The 12,676-nt window shown below is 47.7% G+C and overlaps 1 protein-coding gene across 2 annotated transcripts in view; it reads right to left on the bottom strand.

Moving 5' to 3' along the window:
- Window positions 1-8,218: 8,218 nt before the first annotated feature.
- Window positions 8,219-12,676, bottom strand: part of DAAM1 (dishevelled associated activator of morphogenesis 1) — a 179,405-nt gene continuing 174,947 nt past the window's right edge. For both annotated transcript variants that reach the window (XM_060271207.1, XM_035104035.2), the window contains 2 exons: window positions 10,131-10,301; window positions 8,219-9,416 (listed from right to left, as the gene is read on the bottom strand). In XM_060271207.1, coding sequence (XP_060127190.1) covers window positions 9,207-9,416; window positions 10,131-10,301 — 381 coding nt within the window. In that variant the 3' untranslated portion in view covers window positions 8,219-9,206. The remainder of the gene's footprint in view (window positions 9,417-10,130; window positions 10,302-12,676) is intronic.

Below are 12,676 nucleotides of genomic sequence, written 5' to 3'. Positions count from 1 at the left end.
CTGCAGCTGTCTGCATACAAAACCTAAAGCAGATGCACTAAGCACTGAGCCACAATATTTCTCATGTTGTTGTTTAGTCATTTAGTCGTGTCCGACTCTTCGTGACCCCATGGACCATAGCACGCCAGGCACTCCTGTCTTGCACTGCCTCCCGCAGTTTGGTCAAACTCATGTTCGTAGCTTCGAGAACACTGTCCAACCATCTTGTCCTCTGTCGTCCCCTTCTCCTAGTGCCCTCAATCTTTCCCAACATCAGGGTCTTTTCCAAGGATTCTTCTCTTCTCATGAGGTGGCCAAAGTATTGGAGCCTCAGCTTCAGGATCTGTCCTTCCAGTGAGCACTCAGGGCTGATTTCCTTCAGAATGAATAAGTTTGATCTTCTTGCAGTCCATGGGACTCTCAAGAGTCTCCTCCAGCACCATAATTCAAAAGCATCCATTCTTCGGCGATCAGCCTTCTTTATGGTCCAGCTCTCACTTCCATTTCTCATAGAAAACAAAAAAAATACTACCCACATGGGCATGGTATAAAAATTACTACCCATTTCTCATAGAAAACAAAAAAATTACTACCCACAGCCACGTTGCCACTTACTCCACCGTCTAAATATTCTTTGGGGCGGTGTGTTGTATCGTCGTTTTGCATACGTTAATCTGTAAAGCGAGACCCACACTGATTTGTTAAGATATTTGTTCGGTATTACGGTATTAAAGGGACTCCGATGTAGCAACCGCCAGAAAGATGCAAGCGGCACAGGTGAAGGTGCCGAAGGGAAGAGACTTTGAACCAGTAGATGGAGCTGCTGCTTTTCACTCCATGCAGTAGGAGGAATCTCTGCGCAATCTTGATTAAATTAGGTTTTTTTTTTAAGAAGAAAGAAAAGAAAGCGGGTGGTCAAGGAATCTTCCCATGCTCTACAACCAACACAGAGGATCCTCCCGAGAAATTAAAGGAAGTTGTGGAGGAAATCCTCTCATACTTTAATGTACAGTACACCTTCTTCTGAGTCTGCGCTTGGGAGAAACACAATAATTCTCCTGGAAGGGCCTTGGGGGGTGCAGATTTGGCAGGGGCTGCTGTGTATGATGAATTTATGGCCCTACAGATTAGATCGTGGCTGCTTGCAAAGCCAAAGAGGAAATAAAACCCATTCCCAAGCCCAATGGCTTCTAAGGCTACCAAAGCGGATAAATGGATTCCTCTGCCCACCTGTCAGATTTGGCCCATGGGGCAAGTGAGAGGAGGATCATAGAATCATAGAATCGTAGAGTTGGAAGAGACCACAAGGGCCATCCAGTCCAACCCCCTGCCAAGCAGGAAACACCATCAAAGCATTCTTGACATATGCCCGTCAAGCCTCTGCTTAAAGACCTCCAAAGAAGGAGACTCCACCACACTCCTTGGCAGCAAATTCCACTGCCGAACAGCTCTTACTGTCAGGAAGTTCTTCCTAATGTTTAGGTGGAATCTTCTTTCTTGAAGTTTGAATCCTTTGCTCCGTGTCCGCTTCTCTGGAGCAGCAGAAAACAATCTTTCTCCCTCCTCCATATGACACCCTTTCATATATTTGAACATTTGATCTTTCCCTCCAAACAGATCCAGTTGCCCTGCAGCAAACAAGAGTGAGTTTACCTGGACCAGTGGCAGGGCAAGGAAGTTTCCTGTGTTCCCAGGGATCGAGTCGTTTGATGTGCCCGCGTGTGCACACTCAAAAGGAGGAGGAAATTGTTCCTGGCTCATTGACATCATGGATTCCTGAGTGAAATGCAGACCCAAAGCATGGGAGAAGGTTGCCAACTGACCTGTGAAACAGCAGTTTGTGCAGGGATCACGCGTCCTGCAAACCAGCAATATCACTGCCCCCCCCAGCAAATATAGGTTACCGTGAGACAATCCAGGGGCTGAATCAAATTAGCAGCCCTCGCAGTGCGACTGTGCAAGGTCACAAAGGGGCGGAAGGGAAAATAAAGAAGACATCTTAAACTGGTTAGCTTTACAATGCAAGGACTAAACAGCTTCCGGCGGAAGGCATAAAAATCTGGAATCAGGCTGCAGCTGGGAGCAGACGTCACCTAAGCCTGTTGCAAGCCTTCCAGGAGTACTTTAGAAAGCTCCCATCGTAGGCAAGTTTCGCCTGCCTGAAACCACCTGCGGCTGTCCTGAAATGTGCAGGGCAGTTTCACACAGGTTCTCTTTCGTGGGCAATTCATCTTCAGCAGCAGCTGAGCCTCTAGGGGCTGGATGCACCATTTTGCTGAGCACAGGTGGTTAAGGATGCAAGCCGCACATTCAGATTTTTCGGGGGTTGCCAACATGGCATCTGTGGGCACCAGTGGCTCCGCCAATACCTCCCGTGGAGTCTATAAAAAGGTCTCAGGTGTCAGGCTTCGGGGAATCAGTTTCCTCCCCCGTGGCCGTAAATGAGCAATCAAAGGAAAGGAGTTCTTACCAGTTGGTTTCTTTAATAAACACAGCGAAGGACAAAATAAAGTGTCAACTCAGAATGGCGGTGCTGCCAATTAAGGCTCACACACACCCCGTCCCTATTAATCTACGTCACCCCTATGTCTTGTTATCTGAGCTTGCACCTCCTGCGCTTTCTGTTCCGAGACTTTCTGAGCTCTCTGTGACTTTGGAGGGGGGGGGGGGAAATGAATGCTATCCAGAGATTGTGAATCTTTTAACTCTCTCTCTCCCAGTGTTTCTTCTGCTAGCTGTTCCCCCATCCAGTGCTTCCCAGCTTCTGCCTTCTGAACTATGCCCCTCTGCAAACCACTGTTCCAAATCTATGCTGTCTTCCTGCTCCTGGGAAGAATCAGGATCTGGGGGAGGGGGAGGCTCCCACCATTCCTCCTCAGCGCAGCCCTCCTCAGCACGATCCGTGACATCAGGTAACAATCCCCTCGTAATTTCACAGTGTGTGAGAGACTGTTTGCTGTTCCAGCTTAGTTTCTGTTTGCACTGACACAGCCTCACCAACATAGAGTCCCTCCTGCCACACCGTCATGGCAGCCCTCCTTTCATGACTGGCAGACACAGTACTTTCGCAAACCTCCAACTTTGCCCATTGGTTCCTCAAAGGTTGGCAACTCACACTTTACATCCTCACTTGTTTTTTCCACACAACGGTGATCACCGTGTAAAATACTTGGCGGTGGGTGGCATCGTTTGTGGAACGCCCTCAAGGTATGGCTGGGACGCTTGCATTTGCTTTTCAGCGCTGACTCACACGGTGTACCAATTTGCCCAGCCATTTGTGGGCTGCTAGTTTACTCAGCATAATGTTGGATGACTCAGCCTAAGTGCTGGGCATATGGATCCAGATTGGGTTGGAAGGTAGTTATGATTGTTAGTTCATCTATGGTATATCAATGTTATCATCTGCTCCTGTTTGTGTGTTTGTTTGTGTGCGTCCCATCATGGGACTGGCAATCATAGAGTTGGAAGGGACTCTGAGGGTGATCTAGTCCAAAGCCCTGAAATGCAGGAATCTCAACCAAAGCATCCATGACAGATGACCACCCACAAGCATTTTACCTTTGTAAGGGAAGGATGGTCACACATGTGCACTGAAGACTAGGTGTCGGGAACGAGCCAGCAGTAAATCAAATGAAGTGGAGTGAACTCTTTATTAGAAGAAGCAGGGTCTGCTAGGAGTGTCAGTCCTCATGAGAACAACCATTCTTCTTCAGTAGGTCTTGCCCCTATGAAGCAGCTGTGGAGACTGAAGGTCCTTGCCTTCCCACAAGTCCTCTCCTCCTCAAGGCTTTCCCCACACAATCTGAGACTGCACCTGCATGAAGTTAACTTATCCTCCGCTCTTTTCATGCCTCTTCTGGATCTGGGAGTCGGAGGAAGGGGGCTTGTTGCAGCAGGAGGTGGAGACACCCGTGCCTCTTCACTAGCCTGCCTCATCTCTGCCTCTTGGCCACTCTCCTTTCTAGCCTCTGCTTTTGTACTGTCCTCTGCCACAGACTCTCCCAGCTCACTAAGACCTGTTACCTCTTCAGCTTCTGACACCTCCTCTTCCCAGTCTTCTCTCTCTCCTCCCTCTGACCACTCCTCATTGTCCATCACTACTTCTCTGGCTCTAAGCCAGGCATCCCCAAACTTCGGCCCTCCAGATGTTTTGGACTACAATTCCCATCATCCCTGACCACTGGTCCTCTTAGCTAGGGATCATGGGAATTGTAGGCCAAAACACCTGGAGGGCTGCAGTTTGGGGATGCCTGCTCTAAGCCTTCTTCCTTTGAGGGTTCCCCAGCTGGTTCCTCCCACCTTTCCTCTGTGTCCATTCCATGACACTTGGACTAAATGGTCCCAAATCCTTCTTTCCACACTAGATCAGTCCTGGGATTGTGCTTTATCTCCCTACTTCTCAATGACCACTGGGAATTTTATTAGACATGCTCTTCCCTAGAATGGGAGGGGCAGAGCTTGTGGCCTTCCAGATGTTCTCATGACCCCTGCCCTTTGGCCAGGCTGCCTGGGGCTGATGGGATTTGTAGTTCAACAACATCTATTCCCCAACCCTATTATAAATTTTAACCATACACTCCAGAAATAAGCCTCCATGCGCATATTGTTATGTACACTCTTTATTGCATATCGCCGTCTTCTTTTTTTTTAAGAAAAATGTACAGTCTCATAACATACACAGCATTTCCTGCTAGCTAAAAAACATCCTTGCACCTAGGAATCACTAAACAGTTTGCTACCACTAAGCTACATTAGTATACTTCAGTTTACAAACTATCACTTTTTTGTCTCTTTTCTTTTTTTGGCATGAATTGGGAAAAAAAAATCTTTAGAATGACACACCCAGGAGAGAGACACAGAGAGGAAATAAAACGAAAAACAAGAACACAAGAGTGGCTACATCCACCAGCACCAGTCTACATGTTAAGTTTGCAACAAATGGCACATGGAATTTTCATCTGCACGCAGATGGTTTAGGAAATGAGAACTCGAGAAGAAATGGCAAGTGTAGCCCAACAAGCAGGGCTTGTTGCAAAGCAAGAATGGTTTTTGGAAGCACAAGGAAATATTTCCCACCGGTGCCCTTGCTTCCCCCGATCTGCAATCAGTTCAGCGTGGATCCCTGGAAATCCCGGAAGATATCCAGCAACCCAGGCTGCATAACAGACACAAACTCGCCTTTCAATGTTTTGTACAGCGCAGACAAGAGTCCGTCGAGATCCGGCTGAAAGGGTGGCTTTTAATGCATTAAATGCCAGAGGACTTCACAGTCCCAACTTTGCAACGGGTCATCATGATGGATTCGACTACCGAGCCCACGTCTACTCTGAGCCTAAATGGGAACATGGTGCTAGCAGTTGCGACCACAGTCACTTTGCATGCCCCTTTCCTGTGGCCACATCCCCAATGACCTCGCTTCCAGTGGGACGGCGAAACAGCTGTGTAGTGGTGGAGGCACTTGGCAAAATTGCTTCATTGCACTTTCCTTCTGATTGAGCCGGGCCCAACTGAACTCCCTCCCAAAGAAAGCTTGCATGAGGTGGTTCTTATTCCAAGCAGAAGTTTGAGGTTCAGCTACAGGAAGCCATTTTGCAGTGTGTAGGCGGGGGGCACAGTTGCAAACTGCACAAATCACCCCCTCCCCCGTGACAAAAGTGGGGAAGAAGAAGAAGAGTTTGGATTTGATATCCCGCTTTATCACTACCCAAAGGAGTCTCAAAGCGGCTAACATTCTCCTTTCCCTTCCTCCCCCACAACAAACACTCTGTGAGGTGAGTGGGGCTGAGAGACTTCAGAGAAGTGTGACTAGCCCAAGGTCACCCAGCAGCTGCATATGGAGGAGCGGGGAAGCGAACCCAGTTCCCCAGATTACGAGTCTACCGCTCTTAACCACTACACCCACACTGGGGAATGCTGGGTTTTCCAGCATTTGACGCACTTCTGGATGAGCCCACTGGGAGAATCAGAAATAATAGATCGGGGGTCTTGATTCTCATAATGCAACAAACAACTGCAGGGTGTCTCAAGTCCATCATGGTGGTCTGTGCTAGGACACATGGCTGTTGCTCAAAGGTGTTCCACACAACCTGCTTCCTCCAACAAAAGATCAGTTTGTCCTAGAGGTTAAAAAAACAACCCAGTGGCATTGCGTAGGGAGCCCCCACAGGTGCTCCAGGTGCAAAATTTCAACACCCGGTGCTGCCAACTGTGTGCTTTTGTCACAGGGCTTGGCTTCTTCGTGCAAACCAGGAAGTGACCTCCCCAGATAACGGAACAACTCTTCTTTTCTTATCTCTGTGGCTGTGGTCTCCTGGGTGACGCGGATGCCATTGGGCAGTTGAATGCGCAAGCGCACTCCATCCGTTTCCCGCTCTCCCCCCCCCCGTGTGGCCCCAGGCACTGGCAACCCATGCTACGCCACTGGGGGAAAAAAGGCACCTTCCTTTCCCCAGGACTTATCCTGCAGATCAAGAACCTCACAAATTTTTAGATGCCCCTCTAAATCTGTTAGGCTGCAGAGCAGATCCCTTGACTAGACTGAACCTCGTGAGCGACGGCACCCTTTCTGCGCTTTCCTATTCCAAAGCATGCTGCATTGTTCCCCCCCCAATCTTAAATCATTTTAATGCAACCTTTTGACCAGTCTGAACTCTCTCCCACCCTCCATTTTGAAAGTCAACTCCCTAACAATACCATATCCGACCAAATTTTCTCCCAGCTACAAATAAAAAAATATATAAAATAGAGGCACTTTAGTTTAAGTAACAGTAATGAACAACTTGGTTTTTTATTTTACTTTTCGAGCAAAGTGCTGCCTTTGCACGCCTTGCACTCTGCAGAGCTCCAGAGTATCGGGCATTCTTACCGTTGACAAGCTACTTGAAGAGCCATCAGTACACGTGGGTCCTTCAAAAAAGTTGTGATGAAGAAAAACTAAATCGTAAGAACAAGGGGGAAAGAGGCAAGGGGTCACCCTTATACTTACGCACACACAGAGAGCTCTTTCACAGATCTCGCTGGTGTGATCTTCACAGCTTTCGTGTTGCATCGGGATTTAGGGATTCCCGGCAACAGGAACTGCATTTTGTACAAACTCGTTTCTATATAAATCCGCACATTTGCTGTACAGTACACAACTGGGGGAAGGGGCGGGGGCAGAGAACAGCCCCCCCCGGCTCCCCCACCAGTTAACATCCTTTACAATAGCAAAGCAAAACAAATCAATTAAAAACAGCATCAGCTATCTAGTGCAACAGAAAAAAACAACAAGCAAAACCTCCACAGGAAAGAAGAGAAAACAACAACAACGACAACATCAACAACACACAAAAATCCCCGTTCGGTTTTGGATCATGATGTGGATGGTATAAAAATCACTTAAAGAGAAAAACCCGCAAATAAATAAAAGCAAAAAAGAAAGAAAGTAACAGTCCTCTATATTCTCTATAATTTAAGGATATTAAGCCATGCTATAAGATTGGCTCTTTTTTTTTAACTTTTCCAATTTTTTTTTTTTATTTTGTATTACTGTTTCTTTTTTAAATTATTAATTACTCCCTGAGCAATCTGGGTTTAAGGAGATTTCGGATTGAGAACTTGACAAGTTTCTTACAAATCTGCAAGGAGAAAAACACTATGAACAGCAAAGCCCGTTTGCAAGAAACAAGAATTTCCGCGGCCTTTTTCCTGCTACCCTCGTGCTATACATTAGGTCCCTAACATATCCCAGACCCCTGCTTTGCAGAAACCTTTAGAGAAGCTACTCCCTACTAACCTCTTTCGAGGGAAAGGGAAACCCTGGAGCACAACGCCCCCGGCAAGCATGGTTGCCCTTCCAAGATCCATGCTCCTCATTCTGGCACAGATCTGTAAACAGAGGCGGCCTTAAGAGGGCAGTCTTTCTGGTGGAAAAGGGAGAAGAGGGACAAGCTGCATAATGGAAAGCCCAGCTATGAATACTCGAGAGTTCATTAGCCAACCTTTGCCATGCACCGGATTGGGGCCAATGTTTGCACATTATGCCCAAGGTGCTCCTGGAGTTATTCTGCATCGGCTGGGTGCATTACAGTGAAACTGGCCGGAACAAAGCCAATTCTGAGCTACGTTTACAGAGAATACAGTTTGTCCTGTCTGGACGGGGAATGGGAAACGGACTATAATGAATACACAGGTGCTTTCTTCCATTAAAACGAAAAGTTAAGAAGAGACCCAGCCCCCTCCCCCAAATCCCCACCCCCACCCCACCCATTGCTCTCAGGCAGAAAAAAACACACGAGTGAATTCTACATCGGTGTCATTACAGCAATGAGAACATCCTTCGGGTCGCCTTCAGCTGGTTCCCCAAAGGCTCCCGAAGAGAGAGGTGTATCTCGTTCGAAAGGAACAGAAGCACAACTCCCCCCCCCCAAAAAAGGGGGTTACGGAACACAAAGGAGCCAGCACAACGGCCACAAGGGATGTTCAAGTTCTGAGTGAAAACAGAAACAAACAAAAATCATCTCTGCTTTCCCCTGACAATGCTACGTTCAGATTGAACAAGAGCTGTTTCTAACGGACGTCTCCCGCCACCTGTAGCCTCAATGGCAACAGGTTCTCCGGAGGCTGGCCTGGCCACGTCAAAAGGCCCTTGCGCTACGTAGTGCAATAGCAGCACTTCTCCCCCCCCTTAACTCCAAGCTGTTTCCCCCACCCCAACTTTATATCAAAATAAAAGGACCCCCCAGAACGGACCCAAGTGGTATTGCCCACCAGCCTCTCTCATTTCCATGGTTGGGGGGGGGGGAGGATATTTTCGCCTCCCCCTCTCTTTCTTCCTCGCTCACCGACACTTGTGCTTAGACAGCATGAAAGCTACTTTTTGCGACGACGCTGCCCCTCGCCCCCGATAGAAAAGGGGGAACTCATCCAGGTAGCAGTGCCTGTGCATGTTGACGCCCGCGCTCGCGCATGCACACAGTTCTGAATCCCAGCCGCACCACCAGGCTCTTTGGGCGCAGCGCACCTGCGCTCATGCTCCCCTTGAAAACATTCATGCACAGGCAGGACAAGATGAGGGAAGGAGGGCTATTGATGGGCTGGCTGGCAAGGCAGAAGGTAAAAAGACCTGGGGTCCTCCAAGACGATTGTTGGTTGGTTTAGAGTTTTCTTCTGAAACAGTGTATATATATATATATATATATATATATATATATATATATATATATATATATATATATATGCAGGCACGCTCAGAAGTTGAGTTTCGTGACCGGCCTCTCGCGGCTGCTATCCGCCAGCTGGTTGGTGATACGCTTGCGGTTGCGCTTGAGTTTGGACAGGTCTTTGTCAAAGACTTCGCCGGACCGCAAGGCCGAGACGAGGTCGTCGAACTCCCCGCCCTCCTCGCTGTTTTCTTTCGCCTTCCTTGCCTTGCGCTCCCTCTCTCGCTGCTCTTTGAGCTAATGGGAAGGAGAAAAGGAAGGGTTAACGGGGAGGGATTTGGCACACCCTACGAGCAACACACTGTAACTTAAAACATTGGGGACCAACTAAGTTTTGTCATAGGTATGAGCTTTCGTGTGCATGCACACTTCTTCAGATACACTGAAACAGATACTGTTTCAGTGTATCTCAATAAGTGTGCATGCACATGAAAGCTCATACCTATGACAAACTTAGTTGGTCTCTAAGGTGCTACTGGAAGGATTTTTTATTTTGTTTTGACTGCGTCAGACCAACACAGCTACCTACCCGTAATTAAAACATTGGGAAAGCGATAAACCAAAACCGACAGATTTTCCATCTTTGAGCTGAGTGTGCCCTGTTTCTGCATCACCTTCTGATATATTTTTTAAGCCCACATGAAGATTTGTCCATGTGCATTTGTGTTAATGTATGCATTCCCCCCCCCAATCATTTTTATTGGTTTTCATTTGTGCACACATTTTTATTGCTATTTTTCTACCCCTCATGTTATCCCAAGACAGACGCATGGCAACTTAACACCCCAACAACTAGATGCACCGACAGCTTGACTATAGCTTGCGTTGTTTGCGAAGCAGCTGTCTGAAATGGGAGTCAAAACCATGGGTGCATCGAGCCACCTGCCCCCCCATCAGCTATAGGCTGCCAAGGACATCCGAGGGACCCCCAACCTACACGATTATCCCCACCTGGGCTTCCATGCGCGCCCGCCGCTCCTCTTCCTCCTTCTTCTTCCTCATGTTCTCATTCTCCTGTTTGGCTTCGGTCACAGCCTGCAGGAACTGGTCGAAGATCCCAAAGAACTCGTCTGGTTGCATTTTGCCAGCCTCTTCGCCAAAATGCTTCACTGCCTTGGCAAACTAGAGAAAGAAAATACTCATGTTGTTTTCTTTGTGGGGACTCACTGGCCCAAAGCAACCCTCTCAAAGTGAGCCTCTTTGGTCTAAATCAGTTGCTGATTCAGGAAGGAGATTTTCTCTGCAAACCTGTTTTGTATGCTTCTTTAGGCCGTATCCCCACTTGGCCATGAAGATCACTGAGTGACCTCAACCCCGTCCTCTTCCCTCGGCCTAACCTGCACCACAGGGTTGTTGTGTTGTGTTGTGTTGGGAGGTGAGGTTGTGAAGAATCACACAAGCTGATTGGAGGGAAATTTGGGGTGTGTGTGTAAAAATATAATAACTAAAGAAGGAGGCAAAAACTATTTGGAAACTACGACTCATCTAGAATGCGGCAGCTAGGCAGGTGACTGGGAGAGGCTGATGAAACCATATAACACCGGTCCTGAAAGACCTACATTGGCTCTTAGTACGTTTCTGAGCACAATTCAAAGTGTTAATGTTGACCTTTAAAGCCCTGAACGGCCTTGGCCCAGTATAACTGAAGGAGTGTCTCCACCACCATCATTCAGCCCTGATACTGAGGTCCAGCTCTGAGGGCCTTCTGGCAGTTCCCTCCCTGCAAGAAGTGAGGTTACAGGGAATCAGGCAGAGGGCCTTCTCAGTGGTGGCACCCGCCCTATGAAATGCCCTCCCATCAGATGTAAAGAATGTATATGCTGGAAGCCGCCCAGAGTGGCTGGGGTAACCCAGTCAGATGGGCAGGGTGCAATGCAATGCAATGTAATACAATACAAATAATTCCGAAATCTAAACACATTTGTTTCCTAATTTCACCGGGCCCCAAACAACAAGTGTTAGGTCAGACTTTGGCCAGTTCAGCTCATGATGCAAGTCCTTAATCCCTTTCATATCTGGAGAGTACAAGCCAAGGCCTTGCTCTGCTTTGCCCCATCACACCATTCCTTGCCCCCAAATCCGAATTCTGGCGGCTAGAGTTAGACCCCAGGCCTCACCAAACATCCCTTTCCAAAGGTCTGTTTTGCCTCCCCCTTCAGAACTGCTTCTGCCATTCTGAAGACATCAAGGAAGTCACACCTCTGCTTTTAATTAATGCCCTTTATCCTCTACCTCCTCTTTTTTTCATTATTAGTATTATTAACTCAGGAGCAATAAAACCAACGGGGCACAACACTGCAGCAGAGAAGATAATAAAACTCAAACGCACAACGGAGAGGGGCAAACTCGCATTTTCAACTTCTCTTTGAAGGTTTGCGCTTGTATTTTATTTATTGTTGCCACATGCTTCAGCATTAGAACCAAATGTGCTATTGAAGCTTTTGGAAAGGAGGTGTCCCCACCCCCCACCCCTCCCCCTTTTTTCAAAAATGAAACTTTGCCCATCCAAAAGCACAAAGTCTGTGCTATCTACAGAAGCGCGCAAAGCAGATAAAATTCGCAAGCAGATAAAAATTGCTCGTGCAATGTCAAGGGTTTGTAAAATAAAGAAACACAAACAGATTCCAAGGGGCTTCTTGGTGGTCCTTTAGGGTCACTGGCTTTAGATGGTTTTAAGAAAAGAATTAGAGAAATAGTTGTGGACATCCAAAAAAAATGAATTCTGGGAACTGTAGTTTGTTAAGGGTGCTGAGAGTTGCTAGGAGACCCCTTTCCCCGTCACACAGCTCCAATTCACAGAGTTCCCTGTGAAGAGGGATTGGTTGCCTAATTGTAGGTCTGCGACGGAACTTGGGAGTTCAAGGTTCTGGTTTAGTCACCCATTCAATGGGTTGCCTCGGGCAAGCCACATTCCCTCAGTTATCCAGCTGTAAAATGGGAATATGCAATCATGACCCAAACCACGGACTGCCATGCCTAGCCCTGATTTGGTGACAGGCATTGTGTCTTTGGAGGATGAACCAGACACTCCACAAGCTGAGGACCTCGGGGCAAATGAGCAGGCAGGGTCTCCTGGAACCAGCTCTGAGGAGCCCCAAGTCCTGCTTAAGAAGCCTTGGAACAGTCAGAGGAGGAGATGAAAACCGCCCTCAAGAATCCCAGCACCTAAAGGTTCAGGCTGATGTGTAGCAACATAACATGAATCTATGGACCCAGAGTAGTGGCACAGCTCTTGCGTGAAGGGTCTACTCATGAGTAAGCAATTCCTGAGACTCCTCTACTGTTAAGAACTATGAGTAGGGTGTGGTCTGGTAAGCCAGATAATAGAAGGCCTTCTTGAGCCTTCCAGTGGCTCTCTGTCATTCTAGTTACTCCTCTTTGCGGCTGTCCCAGACTTTGGACTGTTTCATGACTTCGCTTCCGGGTCACATTTTGGACTTAAGACTGATTCTCTGTGCTTGACTTGGCTTGTTTGGACTGTGATGCAACTGTAGCCC

Source organism: Zootoca vivipara, chromosome 1 (genome assembly GCF_963506605.1).
Source record: "Zootoca vivipara chromosome 1, rZooViv1.1, whole genome shotgun sequence".
Classification (NCBI taxonomy): Eukaryota; Metazoa; Chordata; class Lepidosauria; order Squamata; family Lacertidae; genus Zootoca; species Zootoca vivipara.
Note: the sequence above shows the minus strand (reverse complement) of the source record. Positions and strands in the feature narration are given on the sequence as shown.